Consider the following 27,096-nt stretch of genomic DNA (forward strand, 5'->3'; position numbering starts at 1 on the left):
AAGACGACCACATGATGACATTCTTTCATCACATTTACAGCTGTCACCACTATGAATTTACCTACATGAACATTGAACATTTTTCCTACACTGAAAAGGTTTTGCCCATAACTGTCAATACTGTATCTTTATGTGGAATTGGGAGATCTTCTTTAATATTAATTTATAATATTTAATTGTTTTTGGCTCTTTTATATTTGGAATCAGAGTTGAGTGGACACTTAACAAAAACGAAAAAAATAACTGTAAGACAATGTCTTATAAATCAAAAGCGTAAATGTATTTTAAGACATTCCTAGGGGGAAAGCACTATGCTGAAATACAAGAATGAAAATCTTCTATTATACCAATCCAGAGAGGCAGCTGGGGTACACAAAGATAACAGATATCTTTTCCCACGTTCATCATTTGAGTCATTGAATCCACAAAGAAGCGCAGATTGCTTACGCAGATTCGCCAAGGATGCTGGTCTTGAAGCACCAGAAAAGCTCACCAGCACTCAGTTGAGAAAACATGTTGCTACTATTTCCCATGTTCTTGACCTTAGCAAGTCAGACCTGGAAAACATGGCTACTTTCCTTGGACATGATATTGATGTCCACCGCTCATTCTACAGGCTTCCACTAGTTTGCGTGGTACCGCCTTTTCACTTCTACACACAATATCTCTTTCCACACACATTCTGAAAGAAGGAATTTCATTGGTCCAATGTTACATAACATCTGATTGGACAATGGCGCGGATATGGCGACATTTACCGAGGTTCACAACACACACAGATCACGCATGGACGTTACAGCTGAAACGTCTGGTAAGTAGCTTAATTATTTGTAATTTTAAGTTTAAATGGTCGTGCATTGCAGGCGATGTGGGGCACCCTGTATACATATAACAGTGAAGACTTGTATAATACTGTGGAGTGTTGTGGGGCATTCTATATATAAATGTGGGGCATCCTGTATACATATAACAGTGGAGCCTTGTATTATACTGTGCAGTGTTGTGGGGCATTCTATATATAACTGTGGGACACCCTGTTCACATGGGATTAAACCCTATTGACAAATTTAATTTATTTGGCAATAACTTTTGTTCTTTTATTTTTCAGGATGGCCTAAAAGGTTTGATGAGACAATAAAGAGAGACAAAATAGAAACAATTGTTGAACCACTTGAGCCTTGGCTGAATCAACTCCAGATATCCATCAAAGAGGCCTTGAAGCCTGGTAGCACAGACTCGAATATTAGTATTAGGATCCAAGTAAAACCAGATGATTTTGAAAAACTGGAAAATGTAGGATTGCTGCAAAAGCGTCTCAAGTCAAGAACAATTTATAAACTGAGAATGCGGCAGGATCTGGAAAGACTCCTGGGGGTCGGTTGGGATTATAGAGTCTGTAACAAAGAGGGAGACTGTTTCTATGTATCAACCAAAACAGTCCGATTCTGAATAAACAAACGCAGTGATCTTACTGATTTCTTGGTATTTACGGACCACACTGAGGAGAACTATATATCAAGAGGATATCAGGCAGTATTTAATTTCGTCAGAGTTGCCTGGCAATAGGAATGACTTTCCAAACTCCTTTAATGCTGATATGTTATAACTTGTAGACTGTCTTCTAATGAAATGAAAGTTTTAAAGTCAAAATTATTTGAAATATTGGATACTCAATTCAAGGATGTGCCATTAACAGATGATGTTGTTATCAAGATCAAAAGCATTTTAGAAAATTTATACTTCACCGGCATTGATGCAGATACTGCGGCGTTAAAAGTTTTTAAAGCATATCTCTATAGGTTAAGAAATTCAGCTAAAGAATGCAGGAAGAGGGGAGGCACTCAGTTTTCATTATTCCTGAAAAGTCTTTCATGTGCATACTATACATGGAAAGTTGCTTTGTGCCCTCATGGAATGGAGAAACAAATGGAAAGGCAAAAGGTTGAGGCTAAAAAAGTATGTGATGCTAAATTAAAAGAACAAAAAAATTCATATTTATCAGTCATCAAAGAGAAAGAAAAAGAAAAGAAACAGTTGGAAGAAAAGTTTCATAATTATATAGCTACTGTCAAAGAAACTCCCGGATCCACTGGCAAAGACAAGAAACGGAAGCCATTTTCTGATTTAGCAAATTCTTCCCAGTCTAAACGTCGGAAAGTTGAGAAAGACTTTTGTAAAGATGCATTGAGTTCCTTAGATGATTTTGGACTTAAACCTGTATCAGTAATTGTGACGCGGGGAGGAAAACAAGAAATCATAAACATCTATGAGAAAGAAAATAACACTTTACCGGAGGGATCAGAGAATACCAGGACACCTGATCAAAATAATACTAGTCAAGAGGATGTTGATGAACTCAATATGTTGGTGTATGTTTTGGATGTTTTCAATGTGTCTAGGGAAGCGTATGGAAACATAAGCATGCTATACCAAACTCTGCCTAGAAGGCATATCATACAGAAATATATTTCAAAATTAAACTCTAAATTCAAAATCACGGATACACCAGATGGTTTAGGTGTCCAACAGTCTTTCAAAGATCAACTGACCAATGTTCTCAAATCCATGACGACAGTGGAAAATGGTGATGTAATCACTGTTAAAGTTTCAGGAGACGGTACAAATGTTGGGAAAAGATTACATTTTGTCAACATGACATTTGCAGTGATTAATGAGAAGAAATGCATCTCTGCCCAGGGGAATTATCCATTGTGCATACTGTGTTGCAAAGAAAACTATGAGGGACTGTCAAAGGGATTAGCCGATATCCGAAAAGAAGTAAGCGATTTACAGGGCAGCACACTTAATGTCGACGGCAGGGAGTTTGAAATAAAGATTGTGTTAGGGGGGACTACAAGTTTCTTTTGGTGGCCGTTGGCATACCAGGAATTATGGCCAAGTTTTTCTGTGTGTACTGTAAATGCAGCAAATCTGACAAGTGTAACCTGAACAAAAATTGGTCGATGACGTCTGTTGAGCATGGAGCAAGATTGGAGTATCTTTATGATCAACAGGTCAAGCAAACAACAAAAGGCAAATCAAAGAAGAACAAACATGTTGAATATTATTCCATTACACATGAACCGCTTTTCAAAGTACTGCCACACGAGGTTGTTATTGATCAACTTCATATGTTTATGAGAATAAGCGATAAGTTGTTCAATCTCCTGGTCATGGAATTGCGAACTCTAGACAATATAGCATCAACTGTGAGTTCTGGTGTGCTTGACAGGGACAAATGTAAGCATGTAGCTAAACTGGAAGGAATGTTCAACAAATTCGGAATTAACTATGAGCTAACTGTTGATCGTGAGACAAAGAAACTACTATTCCGAGATCTGACTGGCCCCGAAAAGCTTGTCCTCATGAAGAATTTCAAGGCTGTGGAGTTGATGGACGATGAAGCAAGAGCAAGAACAATCCAAACCATTTGGGATGACTTCAGGGATCTTAATGAGATGTTCCGTTCAGAAAATCCAGACCCTGATGTTATCGAGGTGAAAGCTAAAGTCTGGTGCTCCAGATTTATTGATGCATTCCAATCAAGGGATATAACCCCTTATATCAATGTGATGAGATATCATGTACACGAACTTGTCCGCCATTATGGGAATATTTCACGGTTTAACCAGCAAGGTCTTGAAAAATTGAATGACAATATCACCAAACAGTATTTCAGGGGCACCAATCATAAACTTGGTGGAAATACAGCAATTAAGCAAGTTCTCCAAAAACAAAATCGGATATCGCTGTTGGAGGAGCACAAGAGGAAGCCAGAAAGGATACTGAAATGTGGTATATGTGGAAATGTTGGTCACACCAAAGTCACCCATTTTTAGGGGGAATTGAATTAATACCAGCCTGCAACGCATGTGCTATGTGTTGAATTAAGTCATCATTAAAAATATTGTATTTTCAGTTTCTACACCGACTTACTGAAAACTAATACCGGTACATCATTTTATTTGATTTAATTTTTTTTATTGTGATTAAAATGATTTTATCAAAGAAATTTCACATTTCAAAAGAATCTCTACTTAAAAACCTATCCGTTATTGATATTAAATACCCAATGTTAAAAAGATGAGTAAGGAAACTGCAAACAAACAATGTTTTAATGATTCCCAATATGGAGTTCAAGCTATCTGACATTCTTAAGCTTCATCTAGAGTGCTGCCAATTGATGTCCACTTTTTAACGACTTTTGCCAATAAGCATGGTGGTAAAGTTTTGTTGATAATTAAATGCAGATTAGATTATAAGCATTATGACCATGCACATTAAATAATGAATTCAAGATAATGAGTCCTGGTTTTATGGAAAAGATCAGTAGGGCACCCCACCTTTTCAATCCAGGAACCCTTTCTGTAAATTCTGAGCTTATAATTAATGTACATGTGCTGCCATATTAAGTCAAATAAGGTCTTTAAAATTTTCGTTGTATTGTATTTACATTTCGTTTTTGTTACATCTTGTGATTTTATTTTTTTTTCAACTTTATTTATACATTCAGAATAATTTAATTCTGTGATACAATTTTTGTTTTGTTTTGTTTTTTTGTCACCATTTTTACACTCATTTAATTCTGTGATAGTCTTCTTAGTATCTAGTGACCTATATATTCTAATCGCCTTTTGTGTTTCGTAAATCAATATTGTTTGTCAGTAAACAATTATACATTTTTGACTTTTTCGCCCACCATCATCAGATGGTGGGCTATTCAAATCGCCTTTCGTCCGTGGTCCGTCCGTTCTCATGAAATAATAGTTATGTGACTAATATTGTGCCCAGACCAGAAGTATGTGACCTTTCATAGTTATGTGACCGTCACTTAGGATACTTGTTTAAAAGTGTGTAGAACGTGTAGTTATGTGACGTGAAGCTAATCCCTGAGGGAGGTCACATAAATTTTAGGACACATGGTTTCCGTACTAAGGACGTCCCTATAGCGTGTTGTAGGCGTTACCTCCCTTGCTCCACAATCGGTTGAATATCTCGGACTACCTCGGCCTTTATCCGCTTGGTGAAAAAGGCAAAGTGATCCGAGTGTAATCTCTGTCAATTAGCTTCTTGTTGCTCCCCTACTTTAGCCATATTGTTAAGCGTCCTCTTAACGAAGAATGATTTTAATCGTCATTTCCGCCCTGTTCGCGGGAAAGAAATCGCGCGAGTTCATCAGCGGACATGTGATGCTGTGAAAGAAGGTAAGTTTATGAGAGATTTATGTGACCAAATTAACAAAAATATACGATGATAATAAGCACATTTTCGATGTTGATGCTGTTAGTGATTCACCACAAATGATCGAAGCGTTATCATCCAAAAACATGGCGGACTTTGAAAATAACATTCCTATGCTTTTTGAATCGGATTTCGAGTATTCACAGGCTTGTGCATTCTGTTCTGAATCAAATCTAGATGTGTTAGAACTTTACATCCTTGGTTTTGGTATTCTTGTGTTTTTCTTGCCTGAAGAACGGAATGCCTGCTGCCTGTTTTGTGTTTCTCGTGGATTCTCGCTCGTGAGATTCGTCGGACAAAACACGTAAATTCGAAGAACTTTTATTTAATTCACTATTTGGAGTTTTTGTGAAGCAACACAATTTAGTTAAATTATATTTATTGGTATTTACCGATCAAACATGGCTGACCTCGGCAAACCAACACGTTGTATCGGTTATTGTGAGTTTGAAAACCTTTCAGAAATGATATCTGCTTTAAATTACTGCTATTTTAAAAGGCTTGATTTCGAAGAAGACTAAATGAAAAAACGTGTATATTTCTTTGGTTCAAATGCAATGCTTGTATTCTCGACTTACTCAACGAATCTTGGATTCAAATACAAGGTGATCAATCTTGATTGAGCAATATATTTTGAAGGTGAGTATCGATTGGTCGGGAGTGATAATTATCAACAAACGTATTTATAATATGGTAGTTTAAGCGTATCTACATGATCATGTTCTGACACAGGTTTTCTTTTTTTCCTGATTTTGATTAGATTGATCAGAAGATTCATTAGTTTATATGATAGTGCATGACTAATCTATAGTGCTGTGTATCACAAGGTATGTGGCAATACGATGCATATTGTGATTATAATATGATACATGTCACAATATATGAGAAACCAATAGTGCATCAGATAGCTTCGTGCACTGTTCCATTTGCTTAAACACTGTGTAACTAGTAACTCATGGCATGAAATTAACTTTTATAGTAATTGTCATGTCGGGCAGGTGACCACCCAAACTTAATTACCTGCCCGAATGGAAATTGGGCTTGCGCGATAAAATTTGCTAAAAATATCGTGAGGAATTGATGGGCATGAAAAAGACCTAACTGGACCTGTCATGGACCGTTCGGCAGTGGTTAATGTTGAGAACTGTAACTGCAAACTGAGGCCACATTTATTTATTATTTACAAACATATCTTTGGTTCTGCCTGTGTCATAGTCGTTTTCTGTTTCTGATGTGAACTATAAAGAGTATACATACAGTATATTTAATAGTAATAATTATGAACAAAAGCATTACTGCCACATAATTATGGACACATTAGTCACATTATTTTGAGTTGTAATTTCTGTCAGATTTTCTGCTATCAGATATATATCTGCAATATGAACAAAAGCATATTGGCGTCGCATAATTATGGACACATATTAGTCACATTATTCTTGGGTCTAGTAATTTCTGTCAGATTTTCTGAAGATTTGGCGTCACATAATTATGGACACATTAGTCACATTATTTTGAGTTGTAATTTCAGTCAGATTTTCTGCTATCAGATATATATCTTTAATATGGTCAAAAGCATTATAGCCACATAATATTGGACACATTAGCCACATTATTCTTGGGTGTAATTTCTGTCAGATTTTCTGAAGAATTGGTGTCACATAATTATGGACACATTAGTCACATATTATTATAGCCACATAATATTGGACACATTAGTCACATTATTCTTGGGTGTAATTTCTATCAGATTTTCTGAAGAATTGGCGTCACATAATTATGGACACATTAGTCACATTATTTTGAGTTGTAATTTCAGTCAGATTTTCTGCTATCAGATATATATCTTTAATATGATCAAAAGCATTATAGCCACATAATATTGGACACATTAGCCACATTATTCTTGGGTGTAATTTCTGTCAGATTTTCTGAAGAATTGGTGTCACATAATTATGGACACATTAGTCACATTATTATAGCCACATAATATTGGACACATTAGTCACATTATTCTTGGGTGTAATTTCTATCAGATTTTCTGAAGAATTGGCGTCACATAATTATGGACACATTAGTCACATTATTTTTGGGTGTAATTTCTGTCAGATTTTCTGCTCTCAGATCTATATCTAATGTGAACAAAAGCATTATAGCCACATAATTATGGACACATTAGTCACATTATTTTTGGGTGTAATTTCCGTCAGATTTTCTGAAGAATTGGCATCCCATAATTATGGACACATTAGTCACATTATTTTTGGTTGTAATTTCTGTCAAATTTTCTGCTTTCAGATCTATATATCTGTAATATGATCAAAAGCATTATAGCCACATAATTATGGACACATTAGTGACATTATTTTTGGGTGTAATTTCTGTCAGATTTTCTGCTATCAGATATATATCTTTAATATGATCAAAAGCATTATAGCCACATAATTATGGACACATTAGTGACATTATTTTTGGGTGTAAATTTCTGTCAGATTTTCTGCTATTAGTTAGTTATATATCTGTTGCATGAACAAAGCATTTTTGTCGTCACATAATTATGGACACATTAGTCACATTATTTTTGGATGTAATTTCTGTCAGATTTTCTGCTATCAGATACATATATCTGATGTGCATGAACAAAAGCATTATAGCCACATAATTATGGACACATTAGTCACATTATTTTTGGGTGTAATTTCCGTCAGATTTTCTGAAGAATTGGCATCCCATAATTATGGACACATTAGTCACATTATTTTTGGTTGTAATTTCTGTCAAATTTTCTGCTTTCAGATCTATATATCTGTAATATGATCAAAAGCATTATAGCCACATAATTATGGACACATTAGTGACATTATTCTTGGGTGTAATTTCTATCAGATTTTCTGAAGAATTGGCGTCATATAATTATGGACACATTAGTCACATTATTTTTGGGTGTAATTTCTGTCAGATTTTCTGCTATCAGTTATATATCTGTAGCATGAACAAAGCATTGGCGTCACATAATTATGGACACATTAGTCACATTATTTTTGGGTGTAATTTCCATCAGATTTTTCTGAAGAATTGGCGTCACATAATTATGGACACATTAGTCACATTATTTTTGGATGTAATTTCTGTCAAATTTTCTGCTATCAGATATATATCTGTTGCATGAACAAAGCATTTTTGTCGTCCATAATTATGGACACATTAGTCACATTATTTTTGGATGTAATTTCTGTCAGATTTTCTGCTTTCAGATACATATATCTGTAGCATGAACAAAGCATTACTGCCACATAATTATGGACACAATTAGTCACCTTATTTCTGTCAGATTTTCAGATATGATACATTTTAGAATTGTGATTTGACTTCTTGAAAAGAATATATATAGTCAGTTATATAAAGCCAGATAGTTATGGACACATTATAATTAATTTATATATGATTACCTACAGTTTTTGACTGCTAGAGCATAGAGTAAACTTGGAGAGTATGGTTTTGACTATGCAAAATCAGACTTTACTCTTGAGATTGAAGGAACATGCCGGAAAAATAGTTATATTTGACTTCTGGAATTGCTGAAAGTCAACTGGATGCCCTGGCTGCAATTTTCATGAAATTTTCTGATTAGGTGTATATATATGATGATCCATCCTTTAACTGAATCAGTGAATGGGCATTAATGTTAAAAATATACTTTTTTTATTGCAGAATGCAGAAATGTAACAGTATATATGTGTGGGCAAAACTAAAGGGATTGCCGTCAAAAATCAGATGGCCTGTTGAGTTATTGTGTTACGAAACTTACGATGATCAGGATATTGCCGAAGTTTACTCGAAGTCGGATGATATGGTGTAAGTAAAATAGAAAGAAAAATTTATTGAGACTTCACAGAATTATAATAAAACTTTTTCTTCATCCCTTTGAATGATAGCTCTAGATTGACAAGAACTCTTTGTTTTATTCAATGATTTCAAAATTGAATTGCTTTTTAGTTTTTAGGTCACCTGAGACGAAGTCTTATGTGACCTTTTCTAATCACCTTTTGTCCCTCGTCGTCCGTCCATAAACAATTTACATTTTCAACTCCTTCTCGGAATCCCTGAATTAATTTCAGTGAAATTCTGCAGAAACCTTCCATGGTCAAAGGTTAATCAAAATTGTGAATTGTATGGTGCCCAACCCCTAGGGACTGTGGGGCGGGGCCAAAAGGGGTGAAATTGACTGAAATTTCAAAAATCTTCTCAAGACCCAAATGAGGTAGAATCAAATGCTATTCACAGATGGAATGGTCCTAAGGCCCTTTACCAAAATTGTGAATTTCATGACCCTGGGGTCTCGAGCTTGCCCTGAGGAGGTGATAAAGTTTACCATAGTTTATATAAGGAAATCACATTTTTGTCTATTATTTGTTGGATTTCTATTGGAATTTGTTTAAAACTTAATTGACATTATCAGCTTGGGATGACATTTTGATGACATGCACATATCGACCATGACTGACCCCCAGGGACTGATGGGCGGGGCCAAAAAGGGTCAATTTAACTGAAATGTTTTAAAACTCAGGTGATGATGTTAAGGCCCATGGGCCCCTTGTTATTAAATAACTCTTCCCACTCATGGACTTTATTTATATGCTTATCTTCATATTATTATTGATTTGATACTATAGATACACAGTTATAAAAACTGATGTGGAGCAGGATGATCACAATGATTGGGAACACATAGGCCTAAATATATAATTGTTACTAAATTATGAATTGTTTATGGTGTTTAATGAATATGTTCAGTTTATTTTGTTTATTTCCTGGTTTATACTTAAAGGTGCTGCATCAGAAAAGAGTAAGAGATTGATTGAAAACTTTTATAAAATTATATATGCAGGCTTCAGACTATTTCTGTTTAAACACCCTATCAAAAGTTTGAACTTCTTTTAGTATTTTAAATTCTCAAAAGGATACAAAATTGATTGGATCTGCCATGGAATTTGATTTGGCTCTGTAGACTTTGTATAACTTCTTTTATAAGTTACAAGTAATTATTAGCATACTGCTATTTTGTTCATACCATGCCACTGTTTGTGCCATTTTATGGATATTGTGTATCATTTGTAATTGGTCATCAATGATGAAGCATCTTTAAGATATTGTTCTTTTCCTGATAATACAATGGTTTTTTTCTTTGCCATTGGTGTTCTTATTTAAAGGGACTGAATGTTTAGGTTTAATTTTAATAAAAATTACAGATAAAAAAAAAGTATATAAAAAATTAAATCACAATATTTTATATATATCATCATTTGGGGAGTGTAAACATTCCTTTGCACATTTATGTGCGATTCCATTTTCGTCAGGTGAAAGTGGTCATGAGGTTTACTGCAATCACCTGTGGCAATTAGTAATCTGCTTTTTCTGATGAAAATAGTGAATGATAAATTGATGTTAACGAATGCAACCTCCTTGTTCAGCAGTGGCAGTATTTTGAAGTTGATTTCCAAATATTTCATATGAAGTGCCTTTTTTTTAACTCTGTGATTTCATGTATCGCCATTCTGGAAATCAAATGCATGTATTGCATGAACACAAAATTTAATGAAATCTAAACATCTAGTCTCTTTAACTTAAACGTGATGGGATTTGCAGTGATGAGGATATCAATATGGATGTGGAAAATATTCTGCAGATCATATGTAACCACAAAGATTATTTTTGTCAGAGTTTAGGAAGAAACTTAATGAATTGGGGAATATAATGTGTCCTTATGGGTGGGTGGCTGGATGACACAGTGGTAACACACTTGCCTTCACTGGTAGCTCATGATCACAGGCAACATGTACAGTGATTTGATTGCCCGATTGGATGTTAAAAGGTGTGGACCTGTGGGGTCACCTGTCAAACTATGTTAGTTTTCCTGTGATTTTCAGGTTTCCTCTCTCTATGCTAATGAACTTAAAATCTTCATATCATTAAAAATACAGGGTATAGTATAATAATTGTAAATTTGTTTTCATTTATTGCTTTGGCATGTTATCTGACATGTATATGATAGTGAAATCACTGAATATTACAAATATTTTAGTAGGTTTCTTCAACTCTTACCCTTTCTTGGTATAGTTTAACTGTTAATATAGTTCTATTATTTTTTACTTGACACAGTATATTTTTGGATACAAGTCAAGATTTAAAAAAAAAAATAAGTAATGATCAATTAGTACCATAACAATTTGTCGTTTTCCTTCAAATTAATCAACTCTTATTATATATGACATTTTTTTTTCAGAATATCTAGAGAAAAAAGGAAAGATTAAGGCCCAATTTGAGGAAGACTTGTCCTGTCTCAAAGGTAATCTTTTTTTACTGCGAGTATTTTTGGACTTTCTGTTTAAAAGGCAAGAGAGATTAGGCCATGGTATGTTGTTTGGCAACTGTTCACCTCTTTTTTTTTTTTTTTTTAAACTTATCAATGACCATTTATAGGTTTCAGGGTCAGATGTGTTAAAATTGTTTAAATGATTTTTTTCTCGATAACCAATTGCAAGAGTTTCTTTCTGTCATTGGGCCTGTAGTATGATGAGATGAAAGCTAATTGTTCACATAAATGACCTTCACCTTTATAATGTGAATTTAAAATGTCAAATCAATCAAGTTAAGTCACAAAAAAGTATTGTCATTATGCTGTGATACTTTTCTGCCAAAATGCAGGAACTATTGTGTTGATAAAATCCCAAGTTTAACTTGGGGGGAAACAGCTGCTGTTTTTTTCATGTAAGAATACTGTATTATTTTAACATTCAAAGATCACTCTCGAAAGTCTACCAAGAAGGACTGCCAGCATTATTGTATTTTGACCTCTGGCCTAAACCAGACACAAAGGGTATGTATTGTATTGCTGTGACAATATCAAGTGAAGAGTACAAGTACAAAATACAAACCATACTAGGCATATTGTTGTCACTGTTTGTGGAGATTATGAAGCATACCGTATTCATTCCAATAAACGCCCCGGGGGCGTGAAATTTTTCAAAGAGGGGGCGTTTAATAGCACACAAAATTTCCGACTCAGAAGTTCGTCAGGTCACATACCATTTCACACACAGCCATCAATGTTGTAGGGTCATATTTGAAACATTGTTAAACAAACAAACAAAGACATTACATGGCCTCGATGTTAGCATGAACATTGTTGTCATTTGCACTCCGGTAACCTGTTCTAGCATGAACATTGTTGTCATTTGCACTCCGGTAACCTGTTCTTGTGTGTGAATCGTGTCAATTTCTGGCTAGACGTCTGCAGTACTCGGGTAATTAGGTCATGTCAAACGTGTTCTCTCACCACTTGCATTACGTCACAAAAATTGTGAAATAAAATCTAGCATTAGTCAGTTTAATTCCAAACACATCCCTACCTTGTAATCAGCATGTCGGGAGCTAATTTTAAGCGAAATTATGACGTTGCCTTTAAACTAAAGGTAGCCGGTTTCGCGGAGGAGAAAGGTAAACATGCTGCCGCGAAGGTGTTTCACGTTGACAGGAAACGAGTGCGGGACTGGTGCCAAAAAAAAGATAATTTAAAAAACTCTGACTAAAAGATCTAAGCGTTGCAAGGGAGGTGGAAGGCATGTTCATTATGAAGATATAGACAAAAACTTAATGAAAATGGCTAACCGACCGAAGAGAGGCAGGTATCCGGGTCACCGGGGAAAGCCGCTACGGTTTGACGGCCCTACGAATGCACAAAGCAAACGGGAGTCAGTCCTTCAAAGCTTCATATGGATGGTTCGCAAAAAAAAACACAGCGGGGTCATTGAGGTGGATATGGATGTTATATATGCTATCTCTTCGGCTAATTATATCTCAATCGACATCATTTCCTACGAAATATGGGCAAAATATGTGTTCAAAAATACTAAAGTAAACGCCGACCCCTTCCCCAGGGTGGTAACGTGATAACCCCAAGGTCATATTAATTCACAATTTTTATAAAACATCGTTAGAGTACGCTCTCCATCTATAATTATTTTTATTCTACTATATCCAGAAATTTTAGAAGATTTTTGTAGTTTTAGCCTATTTGACCCTCTTTTTTGCCCCGCCCCTCGGCCCCCCAGGGGGTCGGCTCAGGACCAAATGTGGAATATATTGCTATCTCAGGCTTATAATATCGTACCTAAGGTTTGACTCGTATTCCAATGAAAATTGTAGCAAAACAAGCTCATAATATGTGTTTTTTCCGATTTATAAATATTAAAAACTTGACCCCCTCCCCCAAGGGGAAACAAGGAGGACACCCAGGGTAGACCTTTTTCATCTTTAAAGTGTATTTGATTTTAAAAGGAATATATTTTCGATAATAAAATGCTAATGTTGCTGGCTATTAATTCTAACCAAGTTTGCATTGAAAAATTGAGCCAAAACATGCTCAATAAACGTTTTTTCCCTATATAAAACTATAGTAAAACTTGTCACCCCTCCCCCAGTGGGAGGAAACGTGATAGTCCAGGGTCATTATAATGTCACAATTTTTGTAAACGGACATTAAGACCTTTCTATTTTATTAAAAGTATTTGATGTTCTAACCATCAGAAACTTCAAGACGATTTTTGAGAGTTTAGAGACCCCTTTTGGAGCCCGCCCTAAGGCACCGGGGTTGTCTGCCATGGGAAAATTTGTTAATAGGGGGATTCAATGTACGGTTTGCATAGGATTAATTCTGACATTCATTTGACCTCATTTCCTTTGCCATGACCAAATAATGCTCAAAAATGTTTTTTCCCATAATATAAACTATTAGTAAAACTCTTAACCCCATCCCCAAGGGGAAACCGGAGACCCCAGGGTCATAATAATTCACAATTTTTGTAAAGGACCTTTTGACCCTTTCCTATGCTATGAAGAGTAATTTTTATTCCATCACATCTGTGAGTGGAGAAAATGAATTTTGAAAAATTCTAGTCTATATTTACCTCTTTTGGCCCCTCCGCGACTGCCCCCACAGGACCATTTTTTTTCACAAATTTTTGAATTGGTATGCCCTTAAGTTTGTGCAAAAAATTACATTTGGACATGTTTTTGAGAAGAGAATCAGGAAAATGTATAATATGTTTTACGGACAATAACGACGCAGACGCAACGACCGCAGACGGACGGACGTCGGACAAAAGGCGATTTAGAATAGGTCACTTGAGACTTCGGTCTCAGGTGACCTTAAAAAAAAAGACATAATATTTCATTTAGGAGTTCAACACACGTCGCCCCCCAACATGCCGTGTCTTTAATTGATAACCGTATTGCACAGTGTTTTTTGAACAAAAGGATTGCGGCGGCTTTTCGAGAGCACGACATGCATATCGCAATACATGTGAAGACACTCCGGTGTGGTTTGACATGCCATGGCTGTAACTAAAGGGTAGAAAAAGGAAGTTAGGGTGTATAGTACGGGACATTACAGTGACTCTAGCAGCCTATTGCTGACCAAAAATCGTGTCCACTTGCCTGGAATCCAGCTAACCAAAAAGTGATATCCGAGCGGAGCGGTATCGTAGTATACATGTGCGGGGCTGGAGCGAAATCATGGGCAAAATGAAGAAAGTATTTAAGTTTTGGCTGAAGGAAAATATGGGGTGTGATAACAACACTGACAAACGACTACTGGTGTGGGATTCATTCCGGGTCATTTAACAGAGGGATGTTAAAAAATTGGTACAGTCAGAAGTACAACACCGATATCTGTGTGATTCCCGGTAGGATGCACTTGTAAATTGCAACCTGCTGACGTTTCCTAGAAACAAACCCCTTTAAACAGAAACTTGGAGAGTTGTATGATGAGTGGTATGTTTCTACATGGCCCTGTAGCACCAAAGGATGGAAATCGTACAAAAGGCCCCATCGAAGGCTGTCATGTTTGTCATGGGGTGAAGTAGCAGCATGGGACAGTATTTAGTCTGAGTACAATAAGAAGATCGTCTTCAAAAAATGTGGCATTACAAACGCACTCGGACGGGTAACCTTTGATGAAGACAACATTTTACAGCAACACTCTGACACTTGAGGAATTCGAAGGATTCACTGTAAAAGATGTGCAAGCTGCAGACGATGTCTTGCAGAATTTGATGGCAGATGCACATGTGCCTGTTCAACATATAGAACTACCCAGTGAAAGCGACATTAGCGAAAGTGACAGTGAAGACTCCTATGGCAGTCCCGGACGTTAGTGTATATATATACTGTACAGTATATTGATGCCGATTTAAATGTAAAATATGTAAATAAATGTGTTATTCATATGAAACTGGTTCTACTGTGGATTAAACTTTGGATTACCTTATAATGTGTTGACGCCACCAAGGTAAGTTTTGCGACTTGAATAGGAAAATCGTTGAGAAAACAGTGGGGGGGCGTTTATTAGAGAGGGGGCGTTTATTGGAATGAATACGGTAGTTGTACAAGAAATGATCGTAAGATTGACATGAACATGTTCTATTTTTTGGAACATCATACCATTATGCACAATTGTTCAGGGTGCTATGTGTACTACACTAGTAATAGCTATTTATAGCTAGATGACCATTTAGGCCCATTTGCCCCTTGTTCTTTATGTCAACTATTTGTGTAATCAATAGAGAATGTGATAGTGTTCATACATGATAACATTGTATTGTATTGTATTATACATTTATGTATGAACTATGTAAAATATCTTGTTATACATTAAATATAATAAATAATTCGCTGATATATATATATTATATTTGTAGGAGGAAGTTGAAATGGTATGCCAAAAGTTTGGTTGGGAAAACACAAATTCCTATCATCCAAAAGTGACCCATCTGGTCATGAAAACAGGTAAGAAATGGACAAATGACATTTTAATTGCCTTTTGTCTGCCGTCTGTCGTCCATTCTTTTCAATAATCAAGAGACCCAAGGTCATTAAACTGGGACAGTGTGAGAGGCATGACCTTATAGCAGGTTACGGGGCCACACTTGTCAAATCTGTTAATATAATAACAAAAGCATTGAGGACTATCAGCATAGTAATGTCAGCCCCGCTCATGTGAACCTTCAGGATACAAAATTATGTGTATTAATTTGAACAGTAAATTCCATGTATCAAACATCAATATTACTATTGTCCTTTATGGTAACTTACATACTCACTTCTGGAATAAATTATGCAGAGAAAACGTTAATTCAGTTATAAACAGAATTCACAGAAAATCAAATACCATTGAAAGACACCTTTATTGCCGGAATTTTTAGAACTTGAAGAGAAGCATGATTGTGTGAAAGGAAACATTGGCTAAATATTCTCGCAATGGATAGTCCACGCCAAGATCTTTCATAGGAAAATTTACTATGTCTATCAAAAACCAGGGAAATAACATGCGTGCATACCCAACCAGAGGAACCTTTGACACCAAAACTACAGGTCACTAACCCCACTGCAGCCAAATATATACCCTTATATCAATACAGATCGAGTTACATCCGTAGCTCCTTAGTAACTTAAGAGTGTCTTGATAAATTCACATTCTATATCTATCACTAGAGTTAGAGTTATCACTTGATGCTATTGAGTAACCAGAACGGATTTCTTTGACCTAAGATTTTAGACGAGACATACCACAGGAAATGGTGTTGTGGACAAACAGATGCAAGCGCCATGACCCAACCCCCTGGGTACTAGGTGGGCGGAGTCATCTAGGCCAAATATGCAGCACATTAGCTAAAATTTATAGGTTACTAAACACACCTCACACCCTTAAAAAATGAAAAATGGATTTAAAAACAAAACTTGATCAGAAACATCACTGGTATGCAGTCACAAACAATTAATATAAAAGATTCAGGATTTGAGGAACGAGTTCCAGCTAGTAAGATTTTGTCAGAAGCCTGGTTCAGGCCGTATAAATATCTGGTTGCTGGAGAAATCTTCAGACTAAACATGAACAACCCATGGATAGGTTAGCAGAGTAGGGAATACACAATAAATTGTGCTATAAGATGAAATATTACTAATGGTCGACCTCAACATAAAAGCAATTATTAAAAAGCATAACTGGGATAGGATAAAAAGCTTGTATTACACAAAAATAAGTTAGACCAGATCAATCGTTTATTTTAATATCTGTAAGCCCCCACCTATCTGACAGAAAAACTACGAGGATTTTGTTGGGGAATACCGTTACCATGAAAAAAACACCATTGGACCAATACTTGGTCACGGACACAACCTAACATTCTTTCTGCTCAAATGTTTCTGGCATTTTATCTCATTGGACAGGCTGAAGATATGCTTTACCAAAAGGTAAGCAAAACGAGTTTTGTCCTTAAGAAATAAAAGCCTTAGCATTCATGTGACAGTTTTGAGAAAGACATTCTGGATGCCTACATGTGTTTCAACACTGTTCGTTCTCTGGATCATAGTCCCATTCAAGCATATACATATATTAAAAATAAATGCTTGTTTGAAAAGACTTTATCTAAATACTTCATTTGAAAATACCGGTACCATGCGGGAGAGGGCGAGCGTGTGCTCAGAGAGGTGAACCAATTGTCTAACTTGAAGTGTTTTACAGTTAAGATTGTCTCAGTCAGTAGGTGCCAGAAAGTAAGTTATTAAGATTCTAATTGTCCCAGCTAAATGATAAGAGATTGCATTTTAAAGTACCTAATTAAATGGTTAGTAACATTTTTAACAGTATAAAATTCTGAACATCTGTATAGTCCGTGTTTACAACTAAATTAAAACTTAATTATAATTGATGTTTTCTGAAAGGAACTAATAGAACTTATTATTAGCTTGAGGAGGATGAATTCCATTAGTTCATCAAAGAGTGTGACAGATTTCTGTTGTTTGTGACATGCTATAACCATGAAGTGAAAGTATGAGAAGAATGTGGTATAATCTTCCTAGATGAATGGAATGAAGATGAAACGTAAAGAAATTAAGTTCATTTTTTGGCAGTAGATAAAGAATGTAGTCATTCTATACTGATTTTAATATGTGATAGGACCAACAACAAAGGAAATTATCGGTACACCAGACACAAAGACGTCCGCGTGAACTTTTCTAATTGCCTTTTGTCGCGTCGTGCGTCGTATAAATAATTTTTCAATGTTTTTGACAACTTCTCGGACACCCCTGAACCTAAATCAGTAAAATTTTTGCGAGGAACTTTCCCAAGGCTCAAGTCAACCCAAAAATTTACAAATATAGACCCCCCACCCTCATGGCACTGAGGGGGGAGGTCCTCAATGTGGAACAAATTGACTGAAAATCAAAAAGCTTCATCTCGACAAACACAAAATAGAAGGGTTAGAAACCATTACATTATGCTGTAGTTAATAATAGGGAAATCAAGTTTTTGGCTATTATTTGTTTGATTTTTATCGGAATTCCTTTTAAATCCGTAAACATTATCAGCTTGGGTTGACAGTTTGATGGTATGCACACGTTGGGTCTGACTGACCCCAAGGAACTTGGGGCAGGGCCAAAAAAGGTCAAATCGACAAACTCAGGTGACCGTTTAGGCCCATTGGCCTCTTGTAATGCTTTCAAGGTCACAGTAGTTAAATATATTACAATCTAACAACTTCATCATTTAAGTGGAAGAAAAGTTGAGCATTTTCATCCCATCAGGTCTTTAATTTATCCAAAGATTTTTTTCACTACTGTATACTTCCTTATGTGCAGTATTGTACAAGCAGTCAGATGACTGTTAAGGCCTCTTGTTTTAGCATTTGAAATGTACACATGTTTAGAGGTGATGCTGTAAAATCAGTGTTGATGTGACTCATTACAACTTCACATTGTATTTTTTTCCTTACGAAATTGTAGAAGTCTACAAAGATTATGGTGTGCATGCTGAATCCAGGGATTGGATAATTGATTCGCTGACGTGCTTTGCTGTTCAGCCAATGGATACATATAGACATGTAAGTTTCAAGAAATTGATACATTCTACCCAGAAAACATTGACTCCATTGTTGAAAATGCAAGGTATATTTATTCTTAAAATAATTTCCATGAAATCCAGCTAATTTTAATTCTTACCTTTGCCTCTCTAAAAAGTCAACCTAGCAAGATGATAAGAATTAGATCTGTCTTTTAATACGTGTATTGATTTTATTATAACTAAGTTGTGATGAGCTAGAATAGCCCTTAGTAATAGATTGGCTTTGAGCCTGCATAAGTAATTGTGACATAATTTATTTCTTTAGATGGACCACAGAGATTCTACTAAGAAAAGAAAAGATAAAGGGGACTCTGGCTATAGTTCTGATTTAGATGAGGAAGACTCTGGTTCTGATTTAGATGAGGAAGGCATTGATCATGACGAGAATGACATTGCAAGCAAAGTAGATTCAAAGAGGAAAAGACCTACAGACTCTAGTTCTGATTTAGATGAGGAAGGCAGTGAATCAAGACGAAATGACATTGCAAGCAATGTATATTGCAAGCAAAGAACAGACGTAACATACTCTAGTTTCAGATTTAGATGGAGGAAGGCAGATCATAGACGAGAATGACATTGCACAGCAAAGTAGATTCAAAGGAAAAGACGTTACAACTCTATTTCAGATTTAGTGAGGAAGCATTGACATGACGAGAATTGACATTGCAGCAAAGTAGATTGCAAAGAGGAAAAGAGCGTACAGACTCTAGTTCAGATTTAGATGAGGAAGGCATTGATCATGACGAGAATGACATTGCAAGCAAAGTAGATTCAAAGAGGAAAAGACGTACAGACTCTAGTTCTGATTTAGATGAGGAAGGCATTGATCATGACGAGAATGACATTGCAAGCAAAGTAGATTCAAAGAGGAAAAGACGTACAGACTCTAGTTCTGATTTAGATGAGGAAGGCTCTGGTTCTGATTTAGATGAGGAAGGCATTGATCATGACGAGAATGACATTGCAAGCAAAGTAGATTCAAAGAGGAAAAGACCTACAGACTCTAGTTCAGATTTAGATGAGGAAGGCATTGATCATGACGAGAATGACATTGCCAAGCAAAGGGTAGATTCAAAGAAAAAACCTACAGACTCTATTCAGATATAGATGAGGAAGGCATTGATCATGACGAAATGACAATGCAAGCAAATAATTCAAAGAAAAGACTACAGACTCTAGTTCTGATTTAGGTGAGGAAGGCATTGATCATGACGAGAATGACATTGCAAGCAAAGTAGATTCAAAGAGGAAAAGACGTACAGACTCTAGTTCTGATTTAGATGAGGAAGGCTCTGGTTCTGATTTAGATGAGGAAGGCATTGATCATGACGAGAATGACATTGCAAGCAAAGTAGATTCAAAGAGGAAAAGACCTACAGACTTCTAGTTCTGATTTAGATGAGGAAGACCTCTAGTTCTGATTTAGATGAGGAAGGCATTGATCATGACGAGAATGACATTGCAAGCAAAGTAGATTCAAAGAAGAAAAGACCTACAGACTCTAGTTCTGATTTAGATGAGGAAGGCATTGATCATGACGAGAATGACATTGCAAGCAAAGTAGATTCAAAGAAGAAAAGACCTACAGACTCTAGTTCTGATTTAGATGAGGAAGGCATTGATCATGACGAGAATGACATTGCAAGCAAAGTAGATTCAAAGAGGAAAAGACGTACAGACTCTAGTTCTGATTTAGATGAGGAAGGCATTGATCATGACGAGAATGACATTGCAAGCAAAGTAGATTCAAAGAGGAAAAGACGTACAGACTCTAGTTCTGATTTAGATGAGGAAGGCATTGATCATGACGAGAATGACATTGCAAGCAAAGTAGATTCAAAGAGGAAAAGACGTACAGACTCTAGTTCTGATTTAGATGAGGAATGCATTGATCATGACCGAGAAATGACATAGCATAGCAAAGTAGATTCAAAGAAAAGACGTACAGACTCCTAGTTCAGAATTAGTGATGAGGAAGGCATTGATCATGACGAGAATGACATTGATAAGCAAAGTAGATTCAAAGAAGGGAAATTTAGACGTTACAGGTTCTGATTTAGACTCTAGTTCTGATTTAGATGAGGAAGGCATTGATCATGACGAGAATGACATTGCAAGCAAAGTAGATTCAAAGAGGAAAAGACGTGCAGACTCTAGTTCTGATTTAGATGAGGAAGGCATTACCCGTGATGTCAATTTCAACTCGCTTTACATAAAACAAGAGGCCCATGACTCGCTTTACATAAAAAACAAGAGGCCCATGGGCCTTTACGGTCATCTGACTCATGGCACAAAACAACAAAGTCACAGTATAAAGTAGTGGTTAACAATTAATATAAATAATACAAGGAACTCCTTAGTTGAATATGTAAGTTTCTGAAATAGGTAAATGTCATTTGTTGAACAAACTTGGTTGCCCTTCATCCATATATGGTTGTAACCCATTCAAGGATTAATATAAGGAGTCAGATTTTAAAGCCAAATTTCAGATAATCACTACTGTATGATGTTCTCATTAATTAACCATGAATTACCTCTTAAAAATGTCTTAATTATTAAAATTCCATTAAATTCCATCATTAAATGTTGTTTTTTTTATTTTAATGAAGTGCAATGATTGACATTAAAATTTCATTAAATGACAATAAAAGTTTGTTTCAAATGCATTAAAATGAGTTTTAACAGCAATTAAAGTGTTGGATTTATTTGTTGATAACTTTAATGACAATTAAAATTTGTTAATTCCTGTGGAATAGTAAATTAATAGTTATTAATAAATTTTCAAACATGTTAAAGAATAATTTTAATTGCTGTTAATTTTACTTGTTGATTCAAACATACCTTAAAAAAAAAGTTTTCATTATTAATAACATTATCACATTATTAATAATGCTTAAAAATAATTTTAATGCAGATGTTTGTTGCATATAAATATATGCCTAAAAAGCCTACATTAAAATTTATTTTAAGAGCTATTAAAATGTTTCACAAAAGATTTTAATGAACATATACATAATTAATATACTATATAATTATATATTTCTGAGGCATAAAAAGAGCTTTTAGTGATACATAATATTTTTGCATTTTAATGCTATTTTAAGTAATTATTAACAATTTTCATGTTAATTAATAGTTACTGATCAAACCTTGATCATTTAAGTTCTAACTTATGTTGCTCATCAGCTCTACTAGACAAGTACTGTTTTTGGCTAATAAGAATTTAGAAAATACATAAATATTTGGATTAAAGTAAAATAAGCCATAACTTGGCGAAAATTTTGACATAGTATTTTTTCTGTAGTAATCTATTGAAAACCATCAGGTTTGATGAATTAAGTTGCAAAAATCATTCAAATCGACAGACAAATTGATGCCTTGTAAACATTATTTATTTGAAACATACCTGCAGAAATCACTTTATAATTACTTAACACATTGTAAAAATGTTGAATGAAATGTAATTTTCAAAATGTTGATAATTTTTAGTGTTGGATAAAACATCAAAAGCTTGTCTTGATTCATGAGTATGAAAATTATGGCACATAATGCGTACATATAACTAATAAGAAAATTGTCATTCAATCAAACACAAGTAGCTGATCAACTGTTATGATACATTCCATGATATTAAGTAATCAATCATTGGTTGCAAATGGCACTTTGCAACTGTTTAAAAACCACACATAACCATTTTCCTTTGCAGTTATAAGAGGATATGATATTCTCTTGATGTTAACATAAACATGATTCTTGGCAAAATTATTTTCATTCGCATACCACATTCTTGTGCAAGAGTCAAAGTTGATTGTTGAATATGCTTTCACACATGCACAATAGGTTGCCACTGAGTTGTTTTTATGTTCAATAAAGCACAATATTTCCCCAAAGACAATAAATTTTCCTGAAGAAACTTTGTTGACAGGAAGTCCTCTATCCTCTTCAAAGCACACAAAATATGACTTTGACAACAAATGTGAATCCCTTGCACTGCTTGTGTAAGTAATACATCTGTTGGTATTTGGTTCAGTCCTTTGGTAATGTCCAAATCTCTTGTAATCACATTCACAGCCATCTTGATCCCCTGCAAAACAGGCTTTATGAATGTTCTTTTCCACTCTCTTTGATGGTTTGAAAGATGTGCCACTATTTTTCGACTTGTCAGACACAGTATCTTCTGATTCCAACTGGTAGATTTCATTCATATCACACTCTTTTGGAAGTCTGAGTGATGACCTCATGTAATTACACCAATCGTATATGATAAATGTTTCTATTACAGTTGATTCAGGGTATCGCATATTTAATGTTCTCTTACAGATCCAGGAATTAAATCTCTCAAATGTATACATCCATGTGGAATATACTGGTCCAAAATCTCGTATACCATCAGGGATGTGATGGAGAAGATGAGTAGTAATGTTTTGCACAACAGAGGGAAAATATTCTTCTAGAAGAGCAAGAGACTTGTTCAATCGCTTCTCAATATCACATATTTCATCTACTTTCTGACATTCATTACACAGTTCTGCCATGGAGTCTAATAGTAAGAAGAAAGTATTTCTGCAATTTTCTGAAAGTGAATCCCTTAAGCAGAACTTAAGTATCCCTTCTGTTGCTAGTATTTTCCAATCATGGGACTTAAGACTTCCTGGTTTACTTATGAATGGTGCAGGTTTCAATCCAACAGAGAGAGGAATGATGAGACTCTTGGCCCTATCATCTGCCTTTTGTAATTCATGTTTTGTTAATGAAAATGGATAAACATCTGGCAAATTCCGAATCATACTGTCAGACTGATTTGTTTTCCTCTTCTTTTTTCCACCAGACTGATCTGTAACTTTTGTCCTGGTCTCGGAAACACAGTTGTTTATGCCGAGTCGAGCAATTGTTTCCTCTGCAGTTGAAGTTATTACATGTGAACGATTGTTCTCTTTTTCTGAGATCACTATCTTGTGTATATTCACATTTCTGTTTGTGATTACATTCATTATATTTTGTGTTACATCTTTAATAGTGTGGCAGCTGTCTGGTAAGCTTTCTTGGAGTCTATTATGCCCTGGTAGCTTCATAAGAGCATATGGCCCTTTACACCCTGTTGCAGTTGCTATGACACTGGCTCGGGTTTTGTTTGGTGCATTTTCATACGCAGATCTGTAGCGAACTTCATCATTTAATTCCCTTGGTGTTGGCTTTTCCTTTAATTCCGGTCTTTTATCAATGAAAGAACTGACATTTTGACGAACTGGATCATTTTCATCCAAATATTGACGATTGTTTAAATAAATAACTTTATCAAGATGACTACACTTTTGTCCCTTTATATTACACCAATGGCAGCCTGATAAACTACCACTTCCCAACTTGTTGAAAAGTTTGCTGAGTCCTGGGTAATCAAGTACGAACAAAAGTAGTTTTATCTTTACATCAACGGGAGCCTTGGCATAAGCAGAGTATGTCTTACATGTCGTGAGAAACAGCAGTTCGTCAACAAGTACTTCCACGTAGGGCCCAACATTGGATGTCTCACTTTTACCACATGCCTTTCCTGGAATAATTCCCATCAGAAATATATAAGGAAATAGATTTCTTTGATGACGAGGTAAATTTAATATGGTCATTAGCATAGGTGTCATGCTGTATGTTACTCCGATGTTATGAAATGGATTCACACCATCAAGTTCGAATGACAGAGAAATACCACTTTTATCACCAGCAAAGTATCCATTTTCAGAGTATAGACTTTGCCATACAGGGGAATGATGAATATCCCACATTTCATTCCCAAAGAACTCGCTTCCTGAATGAGCTTGAATCAGTTGAACCAAATTGATATCCCCATATATCCTAGCAAGTCTTGGTCCAAACGGGAGGTACATAAACTTACGTCGAGGTTGAAGATATTTTGCAGAATTATCTACAAATCTTGATTCACCACATTTAGGACATAATGTCAAGTTTGCATAGTTGTACTTCTCACTGTCTCTGAACAACAAACAGTCATTTACACAGGCATGAAAAATCTTCTTCTTTGTTAAATATGGTGCAATAACTTTCCTTGCTTCATAATATGATCTTGGAAGTTTAATACATGTATCTGAAAATCTTGAACCATATATACTTGCTTGCATATTCAGGAAGCTTGAAAATGCTGTTTTACTTATTGATGGATGAGAAGAAAAAACCTCAAAATTAAGTGCAATCCATTGAAGAATAGTGATATTAGTGCCTGGAATTTCTGTTATAGCATTTATATCTGTGTCATATATGCTTGTGTCATAATTGAAAGACCATTCTTGTTCACTTCCTTCTTGAGAAGCCTCAGTATCACTATCTGTGTCATAATCCAAGAAGAAATTATCCTCGTCAGATTCTGAAGTCGCCTCATCTGACAAATCAGACCTAGCTGTATGGATGTCATCAAGGATATTGCTGAAACTGAAATGAAACAAAATGTTTGTTATTAAATCAATACAAACATAGAAAATAAACCAGTCAGTATTTAAATCTATTGATTGTATAATATTGTATAATATATGAGTACACAAATTTGAGATGATGATGTATTGAAGATCTGTGTATATAAATACTTAAAAGCATTATATCTCAACTTGACCAAGTATAAAAAGTATAGATTTTTTGTAAAAATAACTAAAAGTGTGCACTATGTATCAAAATAAGATAACCAAAAATGTCAGTATGATATAAATGTCTTCACTTCCATATATATATCAAAATGGCCTTGGAATTATCTAAGTATCTAGATCATTATTTATTATAAAACAACCATCTAAAATTTTTTTAAAAAGCCATATATATTCCATACCTTGGTCCCAGTGAGGCTTCTTCATCTTCTGCAGACCTATCTTCTGCCAACACATCTTTCGCAGACCCATCATCCAACAACTGTGGTAAGACTGATGCGCCATCAAAATCATGACTGAAACAAATTACAATTTAAGTAAATTATTTAATTAATAAATTATAAATGTTTGGTAATTAATATTTACATGAAACTAAGTATATTTATCAAAAATATCAATACTTTACATTTGTTTTCATTTCCTATTATATAAATATGTAATAGATTAAATCTTGGTATACACTTTTTTAATATATACATCACAATATTCAATTTGATATTTTAGTATACTATTACATGTATCATTTAATATATCATAATATGCATTTTGAAGTATAGGTAGCTGCAATCATTATCACATCATATCAAAGATTCATTTGGAGTTGACAAACAACCCATCCATGTCATTTATAATGTGTTAGAAGTGTGTGTTGTTAAAATTCATAATTGTTTTTCGTTTGGGAATATACAAGCAATTCGCTAACCTTTATATATAATGGGATATTGGTGATCGTGACAAGAAAACACAATGTGTTACACATACCCTGTCAACAGCGAAAATCTAGAGTTTGAGCTTTCATCATCAACGTTGATTTGTTTAACTGGCGATGACACAGGAGATTCTGATTCATATATTCCGTATTTAAGAATATGAGCTTTCAAAGTTCTGACATCGATGGGCTTAAGTAAAGATTTACATAGTCTGCAGTTGCATATTTTCTTCATATCAAGCTTAAGTCACGTTTTCGTCCATCGTTTTCTCTTCGGCAGGCAGTAGCACTAATCGTTCAGACGCTTAAACAGTAGGTAGCGAAATGCAACAGATCGTAAGCGTTTGTATGACTGAGACCCAATACTGGTGCGCATACGAAAATATTCCCTATATAAATGTACAAGTCAAAAATTGTTTAAATGACCTGTATTATGAAAATTAAAATACATTTCAAGCTTCATTTATTTATACAAAACGTAAAGAATGAACGCAAATTCAATGTAATTAATGAGAAGACTACCTTCTCGCTTACACGTATAA

At 35.1% G+C, this 27,096-nt stretch overlaps 4 protein-coding genes across 5 annotated transcripts; 3 read left to right on the forward strand and 1 right to left on the reverse strand.

Moving 5' to 3' along the window:
• The first annotated feature begins 203 nt into the window (after positions 1-203).
• LOC138313043 (uncharacterized) lies at positions 204-16,086 on the forward strand. 2 transcript variants are annotated; one of them, XM_069253701.1, is made up of 5 exons: positions 204-5,204; positions 8,953-9,096; positions 11,525-11,587; positions 12,042-12,118; positions 15,999-16,086. In XM_069253701.1, the coding sequence occupies exon 1, from the start codon at positions 1,630-1,632 to the stop codon at positions 2,947-2,949; it is 1,320 nt and encodes a 439-aa protein (XP_069109802.1). In that variant the 5' UTR covers positions 204-1,629; the 3' UTR covers positions 2,950-5,204; positions 8,953-9,096; positions 11,525-11,587; positions 12,042-12,118; positions 15,999-16,086. The 2 variants fall into 2 exon arrangements, with proteins under 2 accessions (XP_069109802.1, XP_069109803.1); XM_069253702.1 differs by lacking the exons at positions 11,525-11,587; positions 12,042-12,118; positions 15,999-16,086 and adding an exon at positions 9,915-11,515.
• A 3,685-nt stretch (positions 16,087-19,771) lies between these two features.
• Positions 19,772-20,588, forward strand: LOC138313039 (clumping factor A-like). The gene is made up of 3 exons (XM_069253698.1): positions 19,772-19,789; positions 19,871-20,266; positions 20,367-20,588. The coding sequence occupies exons 1-3, from the start codon at positions 19,772-19,774 to the stop codon at positions 20,586-20,588; spliced, it is 636 nt and encodes a 211-aa protein (XP_069109799.1).
• Positions 20,589-20,599: 11 nt separating this feature from the next.
• Positions 20,600-21,115, forward strand: LOC138313040 (clumping factor A-like). The gene has a single exon (XM_069253699.1). The coding sequence runs from the start codon at positions 20,600-20,602 to the stop codon at positions 21,113-21,115; it is 516 nt and encodes a 171-aa protein (XP_069109800.1).
• Positions 21,116-22,220: 1,105 nt separating this feature from the next.
• Positions 22,221-26,789, reverse strand: LOC138313037 (uncharacterized). Its single transcript, XM_069253696.1, has 3 exons — positions 26,608-26,789; positions 26,028-26,141; positions 22,221-25,639 (listed from the first exon to the last, which is right to left on the reverse strand). Exons 1-3 carry the CDS (start codon positions 26,787-26,789, stop codon positions 22,840-22,842), a joined length of 3,096 nt encoding a protein of 1,031 aa, XP_069109797.1. The 3' UTR covers positions 22,221-22,839.
• Between the last annotated feature and the right edge of the window lie 307 nt (positions 26,790-27,096).

This window comes from Argopecten irradians, unplaced genomic scaffold (assembly GCF_041381155.1).
Source record: "Argopecten irradians isolate NY unplaced genomic scaffold, Ai_NY scaffold_0563, whole genome shotgun sequence".
NCBI lineage: Eukaryota > Metazoa > Mollusca > Bivalvia > Pectinida > Pectinidae > Argopecten > Argopecten irradians.